This window comes from Lepus europaeus, chromosome 13 (genome assembly GCF_033115175.1).
Source record: "Lepus europaeus isolate LE1 chromosome 13, mLepTim1.pri, whole genome shotgun sequence".
Classification (NCBI taxonomy): Eukaryota; Metazoa; Chordata; class Mammalia; order Lagomorpha; family Leporidae; genus Lepus; species Lepus europaeus.
In genome coordinates, this window is record NC_084839.1 from 849,210 (window position 1) to 873,651 (window position 24,442).

General features: G+C 52.8%; 1 protein-coding gene across 4 annotated transcripts in view; it reads right to left on the reverse strand.

The window, feature by feature from the left end:
• MYT1L (myelin transcription factor 1 like) overlaps positions 1-24,442 on the reverse strand; it is a 153,098-nt gene that overhangs the window by 51,713 nt on the left and 76,943 nt on the right. For all 4 annotated transcript variants that reach the window (XM_062210119.1, XM_062210118.1, XM_062210121.1 and 1 more), the window contains exons 11-13: positions 23,182-23,418; positions 21,549-21,670; positions 20,649-20,717 (exon numbers count right to left, since the gene is read on the reverse strand). In XM_062210119.1, the coding sequence (XP_062066103.1) occupies positions 20,649-20,717; positions 21,549-21,670; positions 23,182-23,418 (428 nt within the window). The remainder of the gene's footprint in view (positions 1-20,648; positions 20,718-21,548; positions 21,671-23,181; positions 23,419-24,442) is intronic.

Consider the following 24,442-nt stretch of genomic DNA (forward strand, 5'->3'; position numbering starts at 1 on the left):
GGCTGAGCGCCCTTCCCCAGCCCTGAGCTGTGTCTGGCCTGGAGGCAGGCGTCAGTGAAGGAGGGCAGGCTCCCCTGGGCTGACGCTCAGCCTTCCAAGCTGCATCTCTCATCTCTCTGAGGCTTAGCAAGAGCAAACCCAGTACCCACCAGCACTCTGAGGACCCTTGTCAGCACTAAAGCCCACATGGCCCAGCTCCCTCCTGAGGGCAGGTGAAATCGCTGAGGTCCTGTGAGCCAGTGGCCACCTTTCAGTCCCTTGCCTGTAGCTCGAGTGGCTGCTCAGAGCCCAGTTAAACGCCACTGGGGTGGACCGAGCTCCTGTGAGTGCTATGGGGAGAGGTAATGCGGACAGCTGCATTTACTAAGTGCGGACTCCACAGGGCTGCCTCCTGTCTGCCATCATACCAGGGGAGCCAAGCATCAGCTGTCAGTCCTTGCCCTAAGCACCCACTCAGGGTTCACAACAACCCCCCGAGTGGGAGCCTGGCCATCACCCTGCTCCTTATATGGAATGGCAGGGAAGCACTCAGGGATCCTCCCAAGCTCAGGAGGAGGGGCCTGAATGCAAGCCAGCATGTCTGGGAGCCACGGAGGTACGTGCAGTGCTCCCCAGTCTGAGAGAGACACATGTGAGAACATGGGAAACAGGTGCAGACCACAAAGCACATGTGGAATTACTTATGGGAGGGGCCTGTCTTGGAGCAAGTTCCCAGAAGATGGCAGAGGGGCCCCTGTGGGAGGAAGGGGCTGATGGGAGGATGGGGGAACACACCTAGGGAGACTCTGGTGGGGGGTGGGGGGAAGGGAGTCAGGACAAAGTGACAACCACAGCACCTGTCACCTAGAATCTCTTTGGGTGAAGATGTGATTACCATACAAAGGAGGAGAGAAGAAGAGACAGAGAGAGAGAGGGAGAGAGGGAGGAAGGGGGAGGAGCCAGGCTCACAGCAGGTACAGAGCCAGTGGAGGGAAGTGTTCTTGTCCTGGTTCCCAACAACAGGCGCTGAGTGCAGAGAAGGATGCAGGGGTGGTGCTCTACTGAAGGCCTCTCCATGCTGGGTGGGGCTGGTGGGAAGGGACGGGTCAGGAGCTGCAGAGGCCATGCCCATGGCACTCAGGAGGCGGGCACTTCCATTCGAGACACAATCTAGTCCTGTGTTCCTTTCTGTCTGTTCCAAGTCCGACCACCACTGCCGCGGTGCCGGTCTGCCAGGTGTCCTGGCTGCATTACCAGGCTGGGACTAAAGGCTTCTTCTCCAGGGGGTCATGGTCTGGAGAAGAGGAGCAGGAAGCCACAGCCAGGGCTCGGCCTGCAGGTCGTGCTCACTGCAGGATCTACAGACACAGGCGTGCTCATGACTGCAAACCCAGGCCGCCATTCACACACCACCTTCACCACATTGGCAAACACTGGAAACCTCCCAATGAGAGCATGCGGTGGGGTCTGCAAATATGAACCACAGCCACTTTTATTTACAGACCTTTTAATGGAGAGCAACATTCACTCTGATTTTTAAGAAAACTGCTTTAGAATATTCCTGTCTTGGAGTAAGAAAATTCACCTGCCTAATACCAAAACGTGTTTCTTAGGGAAAGAGTTGCATTTTAAGGAGGCTTTGTTATTATGGAAGCTATAAAAGCAGCATGGGAACGGTCTGGAACAGGCAGGCAGACAACCTTGCTAACGGGCACTGTCTCGGGAGACAGGAGGTGAGCCGGTGAGCCGTGTTTTTTTATCCTCACGTCTGCATAGCAACTGCAGGGAAGGTCCCTGCAGCCCCAGCCTCCTGCCCAAGCCTGGGGCCTCATCCCAGGAGGCTCTAGGAGGTTGCTGGCACCCCCCTGTTCACCTTCTTTGTGCCCTGCAATCTGGGGCCTGCCCTGAGGCTGGGGGCGGAGTGAAGAGGGAGTTGCCATGGCAATGTGGTTGCCAGGCACCCTCTTTCCTTCCCTTCCCTGTGGTGCAGAAAAAAAAATCAAAGCCTGGATCAGCTCTTGGGCTGCTGAGCTGCACTATGAGGAGGGAGGAGCACTGTCCCGGGGGTGGTGGGCGTGGTGGGTACCCTGAGCAGGAAGGCCTGAGAGCAAGACCAGGTTCAGCTCAAGCAGCCTCTGGCCTGGGAAGTCGATGCCTGGCCAGACCCAAGAACCTGACTGCACACAGACCAGCCTCCAGTGAGCTTCCATGGCATGGTGGCTCTGCCCTGCACGGGGCTGTCTGCTGGCCAAGGCAGTCGGTGTCTCTGTGTCCAGAAACCCACGGAGAATGTGTTTGCTTTTCTGCTAGTCCTTGTATGCTATCAGAGTCAAAGCTTGAACCCCTGGGACTCAGTTTTGTGGGGGTGGTTTCGGGGATGATGGCATAGCCTCTGGAAGGGACACTGAGGAGGGAGGGTCAGGGGTGGGGGCCTGAGCCCAGCCCAGCCAGCTGTGTCCCTGCAGGGACATCTTCTGTGATGGGGTTCTGCACACATGCCTGACAGTGCAAGCTTGCCTGTCCTGTGGGCGCAGGTGGCACGTGTATGAGTGTGTGCAGAGTATGCACACACATGCCTGACAGTGCAAGCTTGCCTGTCCTGTGGGCGCAGGTGGCACGTGTATGAGTGTGTGCAGACATGCACACATGTACTCTTGTGCATGTGCACATGGTGTGTATAGTATGTGGTGTGTGTGCATACGCATTTTCATGTGTGTATGTGATGTGTACACTGAGTGCATGGATGTCTTCTTGGGTGTGCACATGTGGTGTGTGCATCCATATGTTGTGTGTGCATGTGACTGTGTGCCTGTATGTGTGTAAGTGTGTAGTGTGTGGATATGCTTGTGTGTACATGTGTGATCTCTCCAGCAGACATGACTACACACCTTACATGTGTCTCAGAAGCACAGAAGATGAGGACATTCTGTTAGGAGAAAAGCAGTCTGCTCCCATGACAACATGGCAGCTACACTTTGTCACATTTCCTTTGTTCTGAGGAGTGGCTGCTTACAAGTTGCCAGGCAGACACCACACACTCAAAGGTCAACGCATGTAAGCTGGTCCCTATCTCGACCTGAAAGATGGTCGTGATTATCTCAGTTTTGGAGAAAAAAGACTGAGTTAAAAAACAAGTCACGTAACAAACGCAGACTGACCAGCTGGTGAATGGCCAAGCCAGGGAGGGCACCTGTGTGAATCCAGGGCCAGTGTCTACCGCTGTGAGTCATCCTCAGTATCTGTGGGGACAGTTCCAGGAGGTGACAGATACCAAGGTCTAAGGATGCTGAAGCAGATTCTACAGAATGGCACAGGAGGTGTGACCACAAACTTGGTGGCGACACCTGTGTCCTGTATCACAGCACCTCATTGCAATTCCAGGCTCTAGATCCCCATTTCAGCTTTTTGGTGATGTGTGCCCTGGGGGGCTCACATAGTTTGGTCTCTGTCACCTATGAGGAAGATCTGGATCGAGTTCCCTGTTGCTTGCTCTGTCCTCTGCCCAGTCCTAGCCACTGTAGGTATTTGGCGAGTGAATCAGTGGCCAGGAGCGTCCATGCACTCTCTGTGTCTCTCTACCTGTTAACTAAATATTTAAAAAGGCACAGTATTAGCATGGACCTCCACACGCTGTCTCATATACACTACCTCTAGATTACTTACAATACCTAGGAAAAGGTAAAGGCTCTATAAATAGTTGCCATGCCATGTTCTTTAGGGAATAACGGCAAGAAAAAGGTGTACATGTTCAATTCAGACTCATTTTTTTCAGATGCTTTGGATCTGTGGTTGGTTTAGTGCACAGACGCGGAGCTTGTGGATATGGACGGGGGCTGCACTGCAACTCCACTGGGAACCAACTCTTCACCTAACACACTCCTCACACTGCAAGCATGGAACATGGCCGCCCTCCTCCCCGGCCATCTGGAGGGCTGACAAGCAGTGTCACGTGTTTCTTCAGGGCTAAGCGGGCACACGTGGGAGTCGTCATTTTTCACGTGTGCTGTGACTGTGATGTCTGGGCTCCCAGCAGCTCAAGGAAATGCTGGACCCAGGGGCAAGACCCCACACTGCGGTCATCTGTGGAGGTCACGGTGCCAGGAAGATGTGTCACTTAGCACCAAGGGTGCCCGGCTGGGTGTGCCTAGAAGCTGCACTGCTTGTCACACTTGTGCTGCCAGGAGGGCATGGCCAGGCCCCAGCCTGCTTGTCTTGGGCCCTAGGGGTTTCCTGGGTCCTCCTCCTGGCTCTGCCTCTGCTCTCTGTGCTCTTGGAAAGATCAGGAAGGGTTTGCCCTGCAGTGGCAGCTGTGAGAAACTCCACAGGGAGCTTCGGGCCTCCCTAGAATGCATAGCTGTCACGCGCAGGTGCCGAGTGGATGGCGCTAGCAGAGCCTTCAAACTCTGGCCTCCGCCACTGGATCCTTCACTTCCACTGTTGTTCCTGGACCAAAGCCCCCGTTTGGGGGATGCAGGTGGGTTCTCTTTCTGGGGGCTGGGCACCAGCACTGACTGCTGTGAAGACAGGGCCTGGCTGGGTCTGTCTGGAAATGGGCACCATTCTGTACCACTCTGGGGCTCAGAGAAGGACCTCCTGGTGTGACTTCTGTGGTTTACCAGAGCAAAGCACACGTTGGCCATATAAACACCGTTTCTTCCTCCAGTACTGAGGACTGAGTGGAAATCGCACCTCTGTGAAAAGCAGATGTGAAATTTTAATTACGTACTGGAGACTCAGAGCATGCACACTGGGTGCCTCCTGTCCCCTCAAGACACACATGGCCTCTGTCTTCACAGACAGACTCCCAGCCTTACTACAGCCCTTTGGAGACACGAGGAGACGCTGACGATGTGAACCCAATGGACGAGTCCCACAGGAGGACACAGACCTCCCAGCACCGAAGAGCAGGGGTCCTGCGGTGGGGACCACCTGCAGCCCTTCCTGGCTTCTGAATCTGCTACCGTGTTTCCCAAAATGTGGAATTCACCCTCACAGAAAAGTCACAATTTTGGTAGATAGGGGCAGACAGTGGTGCAGCGAGTGAAGCCCATGCTCGGGCCATGCATCTCACGCTCAGCGTGCCGGGCTGGAGTCCTGTCTGCGCCGCTCCCAGCCAGCTTTCTGCTAATGTGCATGCTGGGAGATGATGACCAACGACCGGGTCCCTGCCACCACGTGGGAGACCTGGATGGAGTTCCTAGTGCCTGGCTCTGACCTGGCCCAGCCCCACTGTTGTGGGTGTTTGAGGAGAGAACCAAGGGCTGGAGGCTGGCTCTCCTCCCCCTAACACTACACCCCCTCAACACTCTTTCAAAGAAATACGCTTAAGCGGTCAGCATTTGATGTTTTCTGTGCCCCTCCCAGACGGAACCCCTAACCTGGCTGCAATACCCACCTGGCTCACAGACCCTGAAGGCCAATGCCCCACTGGCCACCTCTATCTTTCACATCACAGGACCTGGCACAGAAGAATACCAAGAAAGACACTGGTGAGAGAGCCAGATGACAACAGCAAGCTTGGCAAGAACCACAGAGCCAGCAGGGATGAGCTGCTTCTGCTGTGTGGGGAGCCCACACTCAGAACAGTCTCTGGGCTCGCATTAGAAGCCCTGGGCTCAGGATGGAGTCATCACTGGACTTCATCATGAAATCATGAAGGAGCAACATGGATTTTGCATGAGCTGCAGTGTTTGTGGAAATGGGGCTGCGCTGCGTGTGACCTGGGCTGGAACGAAGCAGGTGGTGTCGGCACAGCCCCCGGAAGGAGCAGCTGACTTGCACTGGGAGAGGTGAGGTCTGCTCTGTGGGAGCGCAGACTCCAGAGAAGCCGGGCACCTAGTATAGTCGGATTCCACAAAGGGAAGACAGAGAAAGGGTCTGGAGTGGGGCTGTTCCGATCCACTGCAACCCACGGGGAACAGAAAAATGCCTCAGCTTCCATTACGTTCTCATCATAAAGCACCTGTCAGCCAAAAAAGGCAGAGAACTGAAGCAAGAATTCAAGGCAGTTTGAAAAAGAAAGAAATGACAGAGAATCAGACGATCAAAATATGCCAGTTGGAGCATGTTTTGGAATCCAAAGTGGGGAGGGCAGAGTGAAATTAGGGCACATGGATTAGCTCTGATGTGGATCTGATGGGCTGATGGACATTTTTATTTGATGATTTTAAACCTGATTTGCAAGTCTGATATAAGTATTTTAAAACTGTACCATATTAGACAAGAGTGAAAGACATTAGGAAAATGGAATTCTTTTATCTTTGAAATATTTTGATCTTGGTTGTTGGGGTTTCAAATAGATGAAGTTTTAATTCATTCTTTGTTTGAATCGGGATAGGTTTTAGCTTGCTAATGGCCTCTGCCCTTGTTCCCTGATACCCCCTCCCCTGCAGAATGTCCCAGATCGCTGGCCTCGGCCCCTAGGCTGCTCAGGGGCCAGCTCTGGCCTCTGTCTTGTCCCCAACTCAGTGCTTCACTAAGAGATGTTCCTCCATACGTCCTGTACACCACTGTCCACAGTGACCTCGCCCGTGCGTGCGTGCTGTGCACGCCCATCTTGTGGGTGGGGGACCAGAAAGACCTGAGGTCAAGAGGTCACCTCTGCTCTCTGCCACCAGATGTCGGGGAGAGACCCCTCCCTGTTCCATACACCGCATCTTGAGACTGATGAAGGTTTTTTCGAGGATCTGAGGTGTCCTTTCCAATGCAATTTAAAAATTCTGGCTAGATTTCAAAGAAATGACTTTTTAAAGAAAACTGAATAGAAAGACCACAAATACTTGCAATGTAACAAAATTAAAACATTAAACTCCTTCTGACTGGCCTGAAGACTTGCTCTATTTGATATTCCTGGGGACCCAAAGCCAGACAGACATTTTCAATGGTGGAAATCCTTGTCATGATGAGAGACAGAAGGAAGGGAAGAGACAGAGACCTGAGATACCTGAGAGGTGTCAGAACCACCGAGGCTACCCATGGGGAGAGCAGCACTCTGACTGCAGAGTCAACTGGACCTCAGCTGAACTGGGCACGTGGTGTTATCATCAGTAAAGATCCCTGCCTGAAGGACCAACGTCAATGGAATGACTGAGAGCTGTCAATCACTAACAATCTGCTCCAGGCCCTGTGTGGCCGACCACCATGTGGATGCTGGGCATAGAGCATGGACAAGCACACGCAAATCTCAGGCTCACAGGGCTCCCCATGCAGGCTTCAAAACAGACCTGGCCACGCGGGTCAGCCCAGCTGAGATCAGGAAGACTAAGTCAGAAACAGCACATGTTTCATCCCAAACAAACAGAAGCAGAAAAATCCCATCGACAAATGCCCGGAAGGGGCCTCAAGAAGTTAGTGGAAAACAGAATTGGAATGTTTACTTTGGTGCAAACATTCTTTGAAACTATACATAGGTTTCCCAGGACAAACTTCCTCAAGAACTTTTTGAGGATCCCTCACATTTCTGTGAGAGCTGTAACATTTGGAGCAGCAGTTAGCACAGCTATTTGGCCTGAAAACTTAGAAAAGCTCTGAACCATATTCAACGTAACAAATGCCAGGCCTGCAGAGAGGGAATCTGTGGGATGGGCTTTCAGGGAGAGGAGAGAGCCACAGGGGATTCTCAAGCAGGAGGGAGGATGTGGAAAGAAGTCCGGGTGGCGGCAGCCCAGGGCTGCGGGGAGCCCTGGTGAGAGGCCTGAGCTCAGATGAACACGTGTCCACTGAATTTCTCCAGACACTCAGGCTTGGAGATGGGTGCAATTCCGCTTCTTCTCAGCGTAGGTTTGAAGCCTGTGAAGCACATCTACGTTTAAGTGGGAGACCCAGGCCTTTTCCTGCACTGTGCTGGGGTTCCTCATACGAAGACTGAAGGAGCTGACCTGAGTGCTGCGGATCCTCTCCCTCCTGACCTCTGCTCATGGCTGGCCACACCTGTTCCCCTACCGCACCTACTGCTCCTCTCTCCTGCCACCAGGACGTGGCTGAGGGCAGCTGGGCTTTCCTTGACGGGCAAGACACTGCTAGCACAACTCTGAGGTCTGCTTCCTCCATGCCTGGCTCAGTGTCGGGTGGTCCTGCTGCAGGTGACGGCTTTCCCTGGGCAGCAGGACGGGCTGGAGTCCCATCGTCTGCACGACCCCTTCCTGTCACCTCCCCATGGTGCTGCAGCCGGGCCCTGGCATGTGAGCTGCAGGTCCAGTCCCACCTCGTCTTCCTCCCATGGGCGGCCATACCGCAGAGCCCAGCCAGCAGTTGCTACTGCCTCACTTTCCCTGAGCAAGAGGGGTCCCAGACACACACAGACTGGCAATCCTGCTGGATCCCTCATTCACAAGGTGGAGGCAGGTGTTCAAAGAGTGGCTTCATTTGTGGAAGGCCCTCGCTCCGGCTGGCCTCTCTGCTGTACCCATAGATGGCGCTCACCAGTTCCTTCAGAATTCCTGGTTCCACGTAAGGTGACATTCTGCTAATAAATACATTCTCCTTGGTCCAGGAGCTCACTGACGCCATGCTTTGGATTCCAGCAATGTGCAAGGTGCTGTGCTGGGTGCTAGGAGGAGGCCCCACATGTAAAGGCTGAGCCCTGCCTTCAGGCAGCCTGCACAGAGCTGTGCAAGCATGGCTGTCCGGAACCATGAGCAATATGGACGCGCGTGTGTGGGGTTTATGAGCCACAGGTGTTCTACCCTTATGGTAGAGGCAGTGGGAACCCCAGGTAAGGGCCGCAGGATTTTCATAAACAGAGTGGGCAAGGAAGCTCACTTCAAGGTTGTGCCATGATTCCTGCACCAGGCAACGTGCAGACAGTCCCAGCAGTTATTTTAAGGAGCAGGAACACGTGTGTTCAGATTTCCCATGTCTTCAAGCCTTGAGGTGAACTCATCTGTGGATACGTGCTGCTCCTGTTCAGGGGCACGGGGGCAGCCTCCTCAGCCTCCATGTCCCTCCTCTGCCCCTGCAGTGCCGGGCAGTAACCAGCCTGGGTGGGCGTCCTGGAAGATCACGGCCAGGGCTGAGTTTGCACTCAGTGTGCCTCTCCCGACGCTTCCTTGGCCTGCTCCTTCGTGATGCCCCAGTTTCCCTGCCCAGTTCGTCCGTCAGTCTCCTCATGTGTTTGCCCCTGAAACTGCACGGCAGTGTGCGAACGGACGGAAGCACACGGTCCAAATCCACTTAGGAGATGCACAGGTGGCTCTGCCGGCCTCACGAGTCACTCGTGCCCTTTGTGTCTGAAACGCAGCTCGGTCCGTCCGCGGACAGCAGTGCTGATGCTGGGGGAAGGCTGCCCGCTGGAACTGGAAGTCCCCTGGAACACCCAGTGCTTGGGGACCTGCGAGAGGTCAGCAGGGCACTTGGAGAGGGGTGTTAGAGTCACAATGACGCTCATTTCCAGGAAACAGTCAGCTGCTGGTTCCCGCTCACAGGGGCTGGGCTTTCGTCCAGTCGAGCTGACACCAGAAAGGTCAGTGTTGCTGCCCTTTGCTTCATCCATGGCTACTTGCCGGTGGTCTGTTCAGCCGCAAGGCCTGATGTTTCCAGCCAGATCTGAGCTCCCACACAGATATGTGGCATCACTGTCCGGGCATCAAACCTGATGTCCAGCTCGGAGCTACAAGTGCTCTGCCCACTTCGCTCTGCCTGCACCCACCCCCTGACCATGTCAGGAAGAGGCAGGTGCTGGGGACCTGTGAATGCCCTCACCCACTTGCTCATCTCCACACCAAAGTCCTCTCTGCAGATCTTACTCCCCCTGTACTCATGGAACACACAGAATCTGCCCTGTCTCATCCCAGGAACCACTGCTCATCGGGGGATCACATAGTCTCCACCTCATTTGTCACCAAACGTCCCCCTACCCTGTCTTCCTCCTTGCTCCTGTGTCACTTGGCAACCGGAGGGGCTTGGGGAAGGCAGGTGACCTCAGCTGACATCCTCCCATTGGACAGGACTGGAAGCTCCACCAAGTACAAGCCCTCGGGATCTGACCCCTGCACCCCAAGCTCCATGTTCTAGAATGTCCTCCAGCTCCTCCTCCTCTGGCCTTGTCAGCGCTCTCTAAGCTTGCAGGGACTGTGCACCTGCCATTCCCCAGATGCCAGGAGCTCAGGAGTAGAGGCCTGGAGGGCTCCCTGTGCCCACAGCCACCGTGGACGCCCAGCCGTGGATGCCTCGGCTGTCGACTGCGACTCAGATCAACACACCATGACCATGAGTTCCCCTAAGTAAACTGTGGGCCCAAAGCACAGTCCCATCCCACACAGCACTTTCCCGCCTCTGGTCTCCACCATCTTAGCGTGCAGGAGACCCTGCTGTCCAATGGGTGCAGGCAAGGAAGGAGCTTCTTGAATGCATGGCTCCAAGCAGCCTGGGTTCCTGTGGCCAGGAAGCAACACCAGCATCTTCCCCAGAACAGAAAAACGGAGAGTACAACCGCACAGCGAGCAGAGAGGCAGGGTCACAGTTACAGACGTGCTCAGTCCATGTGCAGTCAGCGCCACCTACTACCACGGCAGAGATACACCTTTCTCTCCTTTCTAATTTTCTGAGCTTATATTGGTTTTATTTCCAAATAACTCATTTAGAAATGCTCCCTCGATCAACAGCGCGGTTCCTCCCTCTTGCCTAAGAGGGCAATGCCACTGGAAGGCGGCTCTCCACATCTACCCCGCGTGTCGCGGGATTCACAGAGAACATAGAAACCACTCAGGTGGAGCACAAGGACGAAGTGGACATCCTGCGCATGCCCATGCGCACAGTCCCGGGCCTGTGAGTGCCCCGCGGGGGCTCCCGACTGGCCTTAGGATGGAAAAGCAGCAGAGAAAGGCCCTGTTAGTGTCTGAAACTGGGAGGGGCGTGTGCCAGTGCCATCTTCGTGGTTCAGACGCCAACAGGAATAGGGCACAGGGTGGGTGTGGCATCAGCCAGAGTTGAAGGGAAACACCAGGGAGCACGTGTGCGGCTTCCGGGGTGGAGCCGTAGCACCCATGCCCCTGGGCCTCAGCAGACAGCCCAGGAGCCACGCAGCCCCGTCGAGTGAGCAGACATGTTGCCCTGTGGGCCCAGACACTGCATCCAGCACACGCCACACAGACAGTGACACACTGAAATCCGTCCCTGCACAGTTTAACCTGACCACAAACTACAGGAAACGAAAACAGAACAGTGGCTAAATAAAACATAACCTATCTTCAATATTAAAAATACCAAGGCCTCAGATGCTAACAAAAATCACAGACTTGGATACAGGAGTAAAATACCCCTGACTGTTTTTGGGTGCATTTCAAACCACATAAAGAACTACATGCGTGGGTGGGGTCCTCCATGTCACTGCCCAGCAGGAACACCCACCTGACCTGTGAGGACATTTACATGTGAATTAGTAAAAATTAAATCCTGTTCCGAGTTCATCTCCTTGGTCACAGCAGCTGTATCCCAGTGGTTAGTGGCTGCTGTGGGATGAACAGGGCAGAACCCACACTTCTGTCATTCTAGGAAGTTCTGACTGACAGTCTGTAGGCCCTCGTTTCTTGCAGTCTAATTACATTTCCACTTTGATTTTCAGAAAGCCTTTTTACTGAATACTTCCAGTGCGGGCTGCCTGTCAGGATATTCTCAGTTTCTCTTTGGAGGCAGACAAGAGGGCTCTATCTGTCAGCCTACGAGAGAAACTCAGGCACTTGTAGCACCCAGACACTTTCAAAACGTAATTAAGTGGAATTCACTACGCCAGGGACTTATCTCTTTGTGTAAAAATGCAACAGAAGGACAGATGAGGCATGGTTTCTGTGAACATCACGGAAGCTGTTTAGGAGGTGAGCTAAATGCACAGACAGATTCACACTGCGGATGCCACCGAGCCTGCTATGGCAGGCCACCCCTGGCCACCAAACAGCCTGCTGCCCCTTCAACATCTTTCCAGTCAATAGCCAATGATCCTCTCTCCCGAAACTGCCAGGAAAAATGCCCCCCAAGTCCTTGTCAGTAATTTCCCAAAGGAAACGTTTACTTTATTTCCAATTTTGTTCATTTTTCTCCAGGGAGCCATAAATTAGTGAAGTGTTTATGAGATTACAACCTGGAATCCACAGTTGAAGGCCAGCACAGCCCCAGAATCCCAGACTGGCTTGTCCATCACAGGGTCTCAGCTGCCTGCAGCTTAGGGCCCTGGCGTCTCAGAATCTCCCCAAGAGGCTCCAAATGACACGAGCATGAGGCCATTCCTCACAGTTCAGACGTCAGATTCAACCAGGCCACAGGAAGAGGCTCAGAAAATGTAAGCTTTCCATGCAAGGAGTGTGTCTGGCCCTGAAGCCCAGCCTTAGTATAAGGAAACACATGTGTCTGTGTATGTGTGGGCATGCGTGCACGTGTGTGTATAAATTTATAACGTCTTTGTAATCTAATAAATATGTACATATGTGTAAATTATCTTTAAAACTGCAATATATAAAACTATAAGGGAAATAATGTATCCATGTTGTTTACAGGCACCTGATATGCTATCTATGTTCTGAAAATAAAATTCACCCAGAAGTTAAAACAATTCATTCAAAGAGTAACTTTCAAATAGTTGGTATAAGGCACATTATTTGGCACTTGATTAGCTGACAAATGATTATTTGAGAGTGAGCAACATCACTGGGTCAAGCCTGGTGTCTGGACAAGTCCATCATTTCCACCTGGTGTCACAGGGAGACTCTGCCCTGGGGCCTACCCCATGCTTGCAAAGCTCCTCAGTGTTGCCACAGTGAACACCACAAGCCGCACAACAGTTAAGAGTGAGCCTGAGCCTGCCCTCCTCTCCTAGGAGGGGCTCAGAGCTCCCTGTCTCTAAGTCCAGGCAAACTTCAGCCACTGCCAACCAGAGTGTCTCTTAAATGCTGTAGTGTAGGCCCTGTGAAGTGGTAGACAAACTCCATGAGCAGCGAGCCAGTGGCTCCACCTGGGTAACTACACAGTGAAGCCTGGGCCTGGGGGCCCACGCGCTCTTTGACAGACAGGAGGGAGGTGTGAAGTCCTAACACAGACACTGAGGACAGGTCCAGATCCATGGAGCTCTTAGGGGAGACGCTGTTCATGTACCTGCGGACATGGAGTTCATCACGCTTGCTGGGTGTTCATGACAGTGGATGCTGGAATCTCAACAGAAACTAAGAGAATTCACCTCCATGAGCAAGGTGAAGACCAGACTCTCCACATTCTCACGCAGGCCTCACAGCTGGTCTTGCACGTATACCACGCGGCCGAGAAGGCCCCGGGAAGCTCGTGTCAACCCAAGCAGCCTGTGGCATCCTAGTGCGAGAAACTTCCTCTCAGGGGCCCTCGGGACCCTGAATGGAACACCTGCTCCTGCCCTTGCCACGTGGAGGCAAGTCAGGCCCCAGGAGGGAGCCTCAGAGACCCCTTCCTGCTCCGCACCCTCACTTCCTGGGTCAGACAGTACACTGGGTGGGGGCACCCTGTCCTGGTTCCAAACTGTTCCCGGTCCCAGATCTTTTGTCTGTCTGCACCTCACTGCTTTTTCCCACTCCCAATGACTCAGTTCAGGGACACCCTCCACCGGTCCCCTCTGGTGTCTCCTGAGGGGTCGTCTTTTCTCCAGTCTCCCTCACAGCCCACCCCTGGGCTCTGTCCATTCTAGGCCTTGGTCCACAGATCTCTGGCCCCCAAGACTCAGCATACAGTGCCCTGTCCTCATGAGACGGGGCTGAGGCCCTGCTGTCCTGGTCGGCTGTGTCCTGCAGCAGGGCTGGCAAAGCCACCGGTGGTCAGCTCATTCTCTGTGCCCGGGGCCATGTGCACTGACTGGCTGGCTCCCATTGTCTCCCCAAGCAGCTCACCTTTCCTCATTGCCTGAGCCTCCCCGGCCCCGGCCTGAAATCCTGTTTGCCTCCTCTGTGCTCAGGCCACCCTGGGAATCGGCTCTCGCAGTTTTCCTTCTGCTCTGCGTTAGCTGACCCTGAGTTCCTGGGTGAAGGGACTGTCTTGTCTCCAGATACAACGACTGTGCTGAGGTAGTGAGTGAGGAACTGTGTGCAGGCCAGGGTGTTCCTGAGAATGTCTCCTCTAGCAACGCGCCCCCTCCGGGGAGTCAGCCCACAGGCTCCTCCATCCCATAACACCCGGGGCACCAGGCGGCTGAGGCGACTTTGACAAGCGCATTGAGTGCAGTGCAGGGATTGAGCTGGGATGACTCACAGTGCGAACAAGCAGGTGACGTCACCCCTGAGCTCAGACACCTCCTAAGACACGCCGGGAAGGAGCCCGGCCTGGAGTTCCAAGTGAGGCTGGCCCAGGCCCTTTCCCTCTGTCCTTGTAATTAAAGGACTCGCTGCAAAGCCTTCCGACGCTGAGATCCAGAGAACTGTGGTACAGTGGTCGTTCTCTCAGAGGCATCATACACGATGGCGGATGCCAAGCCATTCAGAAGACGTTACCTCTATGTTTCCTGCCCCGGAGTCTGCTAGCATTTGCAGGTGCACAACAACTGAAAAAGAGCTGTGGGATTTTGGTGCTCTGATGTTAATAATAGCAACACCAAGGGTCTAGCATCTGCTACTAGTATGATCCCATTGGACAGACAGAGACACTGAGGCACAGGGGAGAGTGGCAACACAGCAGCGTTTTTTGCTGCTGTTTCTTTTTGTTTTGGTTGGTTTCTGAGCAATGTTAGTTAAAGGTACTGAGGACAGAGGCCCAAACCAACACACCTGGAACCGTCGCCGAACACTCCACACCTACTGCTCACTAACAGAGGGGAGGGAGGAGGAAGACGGGCGATCCGGAGCAGGGCCGAGAGCGGCAGTGCCAGCACACGCGGCTTCCTCCCTGCGGCCAGTCGGCTGCCAGGAGGCTCCTGCTTGGCTCACCACACAGCGACAGGCGCGTCAGAAACATGGGTGCGGGCTTCTCGGCTCCCCTCCTTGACACACGCCTGTACTCCAGGACCCAGTCGTTCCACATGGGTCCGCTTATTATTGGCTGCATGTGCACGTATGTCCCATGTGTGGGGGTGTGTGTGAGTGTGAGCAGCTGGGACCATCATCAAACATTCTTATCTTAGAAGTTTTGCTGTATTGCGCTTAGCTATACTTCCTATACTGAACTTACTTTAAACTGATCCTACTAGTTGTAAGAAAAGAAAAATGCATCTGTGACACGTTGTACCTTGGAGTATTTAGAAAAATGTTGTAGTGTCAACGTTAGGAATCTTCTACAGATGTTGAAGTAAAATGGTCTAACCAGGCCGCTGCTGTCTAAGCACACAGGGCACTGATCTGACTGTGAGGAGTGAATGTGAACAGACGTGCAGTCCTGCTTGGACGTTTCACAAGCCCCAGACTCACTCTGGAGTGTAGGCACTGAGACACAGCATACTAAGCCAGGTCTTAGACGGCCCATGTCCTGTATCAGGGTTCTGGTTTGAGTACCAGCTGCTCTGCTTCTGATCCAGCTTCCTACTAGTGCGCCTGGGAAGCAGAAGATGGTGGCTAAGGTACTTGGCTCCCTGTTACCTATGTGGGAGACCCACGCAGAGTGACAGGCTCCCAGCTTTAGCCTGACCTACCCCTGCCATAGCAGCCATTTGAGGAGTCAACTAGCCTATCGAAGATGGATCTCTATTTCTTCCTTTCTATCATTCTTTCAAATAAATAATGAATACATGTTTTAAAAATAAGCAAAACATGGCCGGCGCCGCGGCTCACTAGGCTAATCCTCTGCCTTGCGGCGCCGGCACACCGGGTTCTAGTCCTGGTCGGGGCACCGATCCTGTCCCGGTTGCCCCTCTTCCAGGCCAGCTCTCTGCTGAGGCCAGGGAGTGCAGTGGAGGATGGCCCAAGTGCTTGGGCCCTGCACCCCATGGGAGACCAGGAGAAGCACCTGGCTCCTGCCATCGGATCAGCGCGGTGCGCCGGCCGCAGCGCGCTACCGCGGCGGCCATTGGAGGGTGAACCAACGGCAAAAGGAAGACCTTTCTCTCTGTCTCTCTCTCACTATCCACTCTGCCTGTCAAAAATAAAAAAAAAAAAATTAAAAAAAAAAAGAAAAAAAATAAGCAAAACAAATCTTAAGTTGGTTATAATAAAACTGTGTGAGACTAAACACATGTGTATATGTGTAGGTGTACATGAGTGTACGAGTAAATGTGTGTACCCATGTATGTGTGAGCACATCTGCCCATGTGTATTGTGCATATACGCACTCTATGTGTACACACATATGTCACATGTGTTTGTACATGTAGTGTGCGTGCGCACGCATGCACATGTGTATGTGTGGCTCTGGGCCTGATTAAACACAGACCTTTATATCTTGATCACAAATGACCCACTTGAACTGTGACTAATTGTGAAGAGGGTGCTGCATGGCTGAAGTTTCATCGCTGTCACTTTTAAAAGATCTATTTATTCAAGAGGTAGTGACAGAGAGAGGGAGAGACAGAGAAACAGATCTTCCCTCTGCTGGTTCATTCTCCAAATGGCTGCAACATCTGGGGCTTGCTAGATAGAAGCCAGAGGCAGCCAGAACTCCACCCAAGTCTCCCACATGTGTGGCAGGCCCACGTGAGCCATCTTCTGCTACCTTCCCAGGTGCATTAGCAGGGAGCCGAACAGGAGTGGAACACCGGGGACTTGATCCAGCCTGTGATATGGGACGCCGGCATCGCAAGCAGGGGCTCATGGCTGCCGCTCTGTGTGTGCATCTTGACTGAGAGGAACAGCTAGTCCACGCCTCAGTTGCCACATCTGGGAAGTGGGTGTAAGCTGACTTCCCTTCTCTTCTCACCAGGGCAACAGTGTGTGCAGAAGCACTCTGCCCAGTGTCAAGCACGCAGCACTCTGCGAGACGTAGGCACCACGTGGATTTGGGGAAGGCACAGTGACACCCGTGTCTACACCCTTCTCCCTGCAGGCACCAGCGCCCATGCCCTAAAGGGCCCCAGCACAGGTAAAGCAGAGCAGCTGACGGGACAATGGTTTTCCTAGCAGGAGGCAGCTGATGTGCGACAGCCATCGCCGAGGTGGGACAGCGCGTGTCTGCAGCCTCTTACAAAGCAGGCGGATCTTCAGCCAGGGCAGCACTGTCTCCCGGTCAGGAAAGCAGAGCTGCGCCAAGGGCAGTGTGCACGCAGCTCTGTGGCCTCCACGTTGCAGACAAGGGTCAGAAGATCACCAAGGCGGAGGTTATTCCAAGAGGCTGGCGGGCAGGGAGAAGCCCAGGAGCCACGCAGTGAGCAAGTCTAGCGTGGCCCAGGTAAGTTCAGCGCTGCGCCCACATTGCCTCACACCTGAGGCAGCCTAGAAATCAGTGTGTTTGGCAAAATGTAAGATCTGGGCTGAAATTCACGGTTTTAACTCTTTGATTTATGGTTTATTTTAAAGTCAACATAACCAAGTTTAACAAAAAGAGGCTGTATTCTCTATGTGACTACCTGTCTAAACTGCAGATCCCCGGGCTGTAGAGCTGGACACTCCAGCTTGTGTAAGAGAACATTCTACAGGGCAGGAAACCACAAAGTAGACCCCTAGCCCACCCTATCCTCAGGGATCAAACCAAAACCCAGATGTCAAGAAGAAAAGACTAACCACCGGCCTCAACTTCTTTTCCAGAAAGGACACACACTAAGACAGGACTGGTGCTAATTTAAGAAAAGCCAATGAATAACCAATGAATAAATTTGGTGAAAATATAAGTGGAAGCTTACTTGAAGAGCTAACTGCTTCTGATTGATGTCCACCTGATTTGGCTCAAACTTGTTTTTGCTTGGGCTAACTCACCTGCACCATGCCGGCGTCTGCCATTGGGGGAGGAGTCTCTGGCTGGGAAGACAGGGTTTCCTAAGATACAGAGCCTGACCCTGGTTCTATGATTTGCAAGCTCTTTCAAGGAAAATTTTAAGAGAAGAAACTTCCTTTTGGAATCAGGGCTTATGTTGGGCAGAGATTTCACCAAAAGAAAAAAAAATCATGTGGCTTTGCCTAGGCGTGTTCTTGCTTGCTTTCTGTATTCTTGCTGGTATTCCCAGTGCATGGCACAGCCAGGAACTCACTCGGTGCCCAGGGTGTGATGTAACCCTGGACCTGACTCCAAGGCATCAAGTCTATGGATGTGAGGGCACAGGGGTTTCTGGCCGATGGTGACCCTCATCCACCGCTTCCAGTTTCTCTTCCTCCCCACTGCCCGCCCCGGCTCCTGCCTCACTCTGGGCCCAGGATTGTGCATCCCCTTTGGATGGACCAGGACCAGAGAAGGTAACAGTCCCAGAACTTGACAAAGATTCATGTGCACATTGCATTTTAATGCACGTCAGTTTGCATATTGTACATAGACAGAAACTACTGACCAGCCCACATAGTTGCTCCAGATGATAACCAATCAGTGTTGCCGAAGGAAATTCCCAAGCTTTGAGGATACAAGACCCAGAAGTTATATGGCAAAATTTGCCTTCTCTGTGACTAAGAAAGTCACTACCAAGACTCATTGTTGGACACGACAAGGGGAAAGTTTCCAGAAAATTCCAGCTACAGCTGATGTTAATGGAGAAGACTGACTCACCTTTCTAACATATTTTTGGGAACAGGCAGAGAGTGTTGCATTGTACATTGAGTGATGAATCCACTTTCTTAAGTGGGATTGAGCAAAGATTCAAAAAAATACACAATAGAATAATATATCCAAGAGGGCATACGCATGGATTATTCTACAGAAAGCAGTTGTAACCCTTAAAGAGATGAGTCCAGGTTCACATGCTTAGAGAAGCCATCCAAAAGAGCTGTCTCAGATGAAAAAGCAAACTGGCAATGGATAGAAGCCAGCATCAATGACCAGGTTAGAAGAAAAGTTATTACAATCTATGGTTTCGTCAGTTTAGAAAGATGTGTCATCAAGGAAAAGTTTGTTGCTTAAATATTTGTCTTTTTTATCAGAGACCTGCCATTGAAACCCTCCAGCTGAAGAGCCAGGAACTGACCATAACCATTTCAGAAGTCAGTCAGTTCACACTTCCCAGAGCGGTCCATCACTATGGTCTTCCTTTTCGCAGAGACAAGGTTAGGAACGGGTGTGACTTTCAGATGGCAGAATCAAGCAAAGGCCACCCACCCTCTGGGAGACACAGTCCCCGCTCAGAAGAAAAGAGAGCTGATGGGTCCCTAACAGGCCCGGGGGCTGCGCCCAGCGGACCGCCCAGCTCTGAAGGCACTGAGTATGAAGTCAGAGAGGGAGAAGGTGCTGGAAGCGGAGAAGCGGCAGGTCTGCAGGGACCTCAGGCCGACACGCACTCCAGGCCTGATGTGAGGAGTGAGAGCAGTGACAGCCACACACAGGAACAGCACTGCCCCCGGGGTGCCGGGAACCGAGTGGGCAGAGGCAAGACAGGCGGCCAAGACTCCTTCCCATCCACTGCGGGCCTCCCGGGCCTGGAGACGCACCCGACGTACAAAATGTCTCTCATCAAGAGATTCAGAGCAGTGCCGCCACGTCCAAGTGCAGGGGTTCACTTGCTGACCAGGAGGGAGTGTGGCCTCAAGCCATGACAAAGAGATCCCTGAACGAAGCAGGCCGACGGGGCCTCGCCAGCGCCTTCCGCTCCGACATCTAGAGCTACTTTGTCCAGGAGGACGCCCCAGCAAGAGGAGGCCCTCGGGCGTCTGCGCAGTTCTCGTGTCGGAAGGGCTAGTACAGGAAGTCACTGAACATGAGCAGGTGGTCTATGGCACTAGGGCCTTGGGCAGGGAGCCTGTAAGAGACGACACGGCGTGAGACAAAGCCCTGCACCGGGGGACAGCCTGGCCCACGTCGTGGCACTCAGTCTCCGGTGGGACGGTTGGGAAGTCACCAAGCATGGGTTCTGAAAACAAGTGTTTTCTTTGTATGTCTAATAAAGTCTTCTCCAAACCAAATAAGCCAAGCAATTGATAGGATGCAATATGTGGAATAATGAGAAAAGTGATTTGGGGAAGCCCTGGTTCTCGTCACGCTGTGGGGCTCTCAAGTCTGTTCCTCTTTGCCCTGCACACACTCACGTCTGCTCTACCCAGGGTGCTGTGCTCCCCGGGACTTGTACTGAAACCTGCCTGAGACCCGAGTGGGGACACACAGAGGAGGAGACCCGCAGTCTGGTGCTGGGGAGGTCGGCAGCTTCGAGTTTGGCCAGATTTACGCTTCGAAGGCACAGGTGGACAGGAGAGGGAGGTGACGCGAGTAAAAGACCTGCGTGTCCCCATGACTACAGGCGCATCCCCGGGAAGGGCCAACACCTGAACTAGATGCCTATCCTGGCAGGATGCTAGCCTTAGTGCTATCGAAGTGTCCACATTTTCAATATGCATAGTGAATTCTCAATTTTTAAAAACCTAATTTTGACTCTGCAGGTTACAATTATTTCCTGAATATCTGAGCAGCTCCATGTGCACCTGGTCTGAGGTCAGCTGCTTGGGCTCTTGAATGCCAGACACAGAAAGGGTCTCATGGGAAAGAACTGGGCTTTGACAAACACTGGGGACAAAGGCAGAAGGGGTGGCCCAGACCCAGGACCAACCCCACGGACTCAAGGCACCGAGGTGCACGGGTGATTTCGTAAAAAGACACTTCTCTTTTCAAGCCCACACTTTTTGCGAACCACGGAGTGAACAGCTTTTTAGAAGAGAATGATTTCCAGGAGCGCTTACTTGAGTTCTTGTGAACTGGTGGCCAGCATGCTTCGGATGCTTTTGTCCGCCAGTGGGCATCCAGACAGACTGCAAGACAGGCCAGGAGAGGCAGGTGAGTCGGCCGCTGCGCAGCACCGCCTCCCAAACCACACACATGAAAGTTGAAACCAAAAAGCTGAATGCAGAAGTGCAATGGGGCAAGTGCTGTATATTGAGTTTTTCGGTATGATTCACTCTGAACATGTTCAAAGATAAATTTAAGGAAGCATTGCTGCTAATAAATATTTTTTAGAAATAAAATATCTGTGCTCTTTGGTTTAAAAGTTTGAAAGGATTTTGTGAATTTACGTAGCTTGTTTTAAGAATAAAAAGACATCATACAACACACAAATTGGCATGCTTTCGAAGGTCAACATATAGCACTTAGGGGGCTGACACAGAATTGAACAGTTCTACTTTGACAGCATTGTTGAGGTAAGCTGAAAACAATAAATTGGAAAGACAGAATCCACCATGAAAAAAAGGAAGGCACACCTTCTATGTGAGGCGTAATTACCGGTCACATGACCACTCCCATCACACCCTGGAGTTGGACATCTGCCACCAAACAAAAACAAAAACAGCCAAAATAGTAAGTATGCTTTTTTCTTTTTTTTTAAAAAAAAACTTTTTAAAAAGTTTCATTGTTTCCAGTTTAGCTGCAATGTCTGCGAGGGGATTTAAGCACCCGGAAGAAAAGCTGCACAACGCACAGGAGCAGCGGTCAAACAAGCAAGTCCACGGTCAGCTCCTCCTGCTGGACCGCCGCAGCTCCACACAGGGCTGCGATGTCGCATGCTCAAACGCAAGGCAGGTGCAGATCCGGTCTTTACGTAGCCAGAGGGGCGGAAGGACACTCCCACCGCACGTCATGCTTACGTTATCAAGTCCTTTTTGCTCTCCTTGCACTGGGGGTACTTGGGCTTGGGACTCGGGATGGTCACCTCCCCGGGGTACCTCCTCTCCTCCAGAGCCTCCTGGAACGGGTCCAAGTCTTCTGGCTGCAGAGAGAGGGCAGGTTGAGAGAGGGCAGCCAGCTGCCGGCCCGCTCAGGCATCGACCTCTGTCTGCTTGACCTGTAATATGCTGTACACCTCTGTCCTCACCAAACTCCCTGGTGAAAACACAAACTGGACCTTCCGTCCCTGCCCTCAGCTCTCCAGCACGGTCGCCTGTTGGTGGGCAGGGACCTTCATCAGTCCCCACTGGCCATCTTCACACGGGGCACATAAACGACCTGCGACCACAGAGACCACTTCCAACGCAGTCTTTGTCACCCAGCACTCACAGGCTGCCTTAGGTGACACCTTGATTCTACGCCGATCTGAGAAGTTAGTTAAGTGCTACACCTACAAGTATCTTATGAGATTTTGCCAACTGCTAAAAATATGTTGCATGCGTGTGTGTTGAAGATGCGAGGCAATGGAAGGCCCACTGAGTTAACGCTGTCATTTTAAAGGATCACCCAGCATTCATGCTTTTGCTAAGGTGTCAGGTTACAGTGACCTGGAAGTGTCTGCAGGTGGCAGCGCTCGCACCTGCTTCCTGACCCTGCAGCCACATGGGCAGGTCTGACCTGAGTGTGGTTGAGGCCTCAATTTTAACTAAAGTACATACTTTCATGCCTTATCTGGTAGTAACAACACCGAACAGACATACAGCATGCAACTGCGATTACACAGTGCTTGGATACTGAAGTCAACTTGGAGAATCAATGGAACAGGCTTATAAGCAGGCACCTCTCTTGCCAGTCCCTGCATGGAGCCCAGGGTTTCCCCTCCCCCTCCATGGCTCCTTGCCTCTGTGAGACTTTGTTGCTTTGATGGGGGCCTCCATTTTGTACTAAAATATGCTCATTTTCCAGTCAATAAAGATGCCATAATTTTCAGATTTGAACATTCTGAAAATCAGAAAGAAAAAAATCAGAAAAAAAAATCAGTCCAGTAAAGAAAAAAAAAAATAAAGAATTTTCTTTGCCTAAGAGCAGTCAGATCTATTTTAATAACTTGAATTTTAAGTTTTCAACTATTTTAAAAATCTGGTGTCAGGTGTCTTAGTAATGCTGGCATCAGCAGAGATCCCGGAGATGGCACTGCGGTGGGTTAGCAGGCGGCGCACGCCCTGTGAGCTCTCCACCTCTGGAGAAGGGCCGGCGCCTTCCACCCCGAGGGGGCAGCCAGGTAACAGCACACAGGGCACCAGCTGAGAACTTGGGACCCGGTCACGATCCTCCACCTGTGAGGGATCCCTGGGGCTGTCACAGAGCACCCAGAGCGAGCTCCCATGCTGCCTACACCGTTTCTTGGAGAAGGTATGTGTAACGAAACAGACTTGCCAGGAAGCAAACTCCATCACGGAAAAGAATCAGGGGTTTGTTTCACTCAGATCGATGTCAGTCTCGTCTCTCCTGGGCCCGTCAGCTGCACCCAGGCGTCCCCCAGGTGAGCACAGGGGGCAGTGCCTTCCTGAGCCCCGCACATGCGCCGCCCTGCAGGCTGCCGGAGGGACTTACGGTGATCTCTTTGGAATCCTCTTCGTCTATCCTCCGGGGCTTCATTTTGGTGTAGTCCACAGGCAGGTCCCAGCAGTCGCCCTCGCTCAGGGGGAAACACCGAGAGCTCATCACAGCCTGCTGCTGAGGGGACATGGGCTCCAGGGGGGTCAGGAGGGGGCAGCAGCCGTCCCGCGGCCTCTGCTTGTTCATGCTGAGGTCCAGGGTCCCGTTCTCATCCACCTCCACATCAGGGTTCTGCGGACACAAAGATAGGGGATTCCACTTGGCCTGAGGTCCCGTAGCCACCTTTCCAACCCCAGGCAGAGGTCTTGCCTTCCCATGGGGGAGTTCCTCACTGCATCTCAAGGTGAACATGGGGGTCTGCTGGTGCATCGGAGCCAGCCCAGGTGTAGCTGCAAATCCTCAGAAGATCCACGTACCCACCCACCGATCTACCCAGTGCCCATGCACCACCCGTCTTCCCATCTGTGCACTGTTCTATCCTCTCCCACTCACCCATCTGTCCACCCACCCACCCGCCAATCTGTCCACGTGCCCGCCACCCACCCGTCTTCCCATCTGTGCACTGTTCTATCCTCTCCCACTCACCCATCTGTCCACCCAGCCATCCACTTGTCAATCTGTCCATCCATTCACCCACCAATCCATTCGTCCATGATTCATCCATCCTCTTTCCCTCTTTTCCAAGCTATTTCTGCTTTTTAGAAATGAACCTGGGCAAAAGAAAGTACTGCAGTGCTGAATTTAAACTCTTCCCAGGTTAAATACCTGAGAGCAAGAATGTGCACATATGGGAATTTCAAAAAGTTCATCCGGCGCCGCAGCTTACTAGGCTAATCCTCCGCCTTGCGGCGCCGGCACACCGGGTTCTAGTCCCGGTCGGGGCACCGATCCTGTCCCGGTTGCCCCTCTTCTAGGCCAGCTCTCTGCTGTGGCCAGGGAGTGCAGTGGAGGATGGCCCAAGTGCTTGGGTCCTGCACCTCATGGGAGACCAGGATAAGCACCTGGCTCCTGCCATCGGATCAGCGCGGTGCGCTGGCCGCAGTGCGCCTACCGCGGCGGCCATTGGAGGGTGAACCAACGGCAAAGGAAGACCTTTCTCTCTGTCTCTCTCTCTGTCCACTCTGCCTGTCCAAAAAAAAAAAAAAAAAAAAAAAAGTTCATGGGAAGTGGAATTAAAAGCTTTATTTTGGTAGAAGTTTTTTTGAAATCCATGTACACAAGGAACCTTCAGGCAGTTCATAGAAAATGCATATTA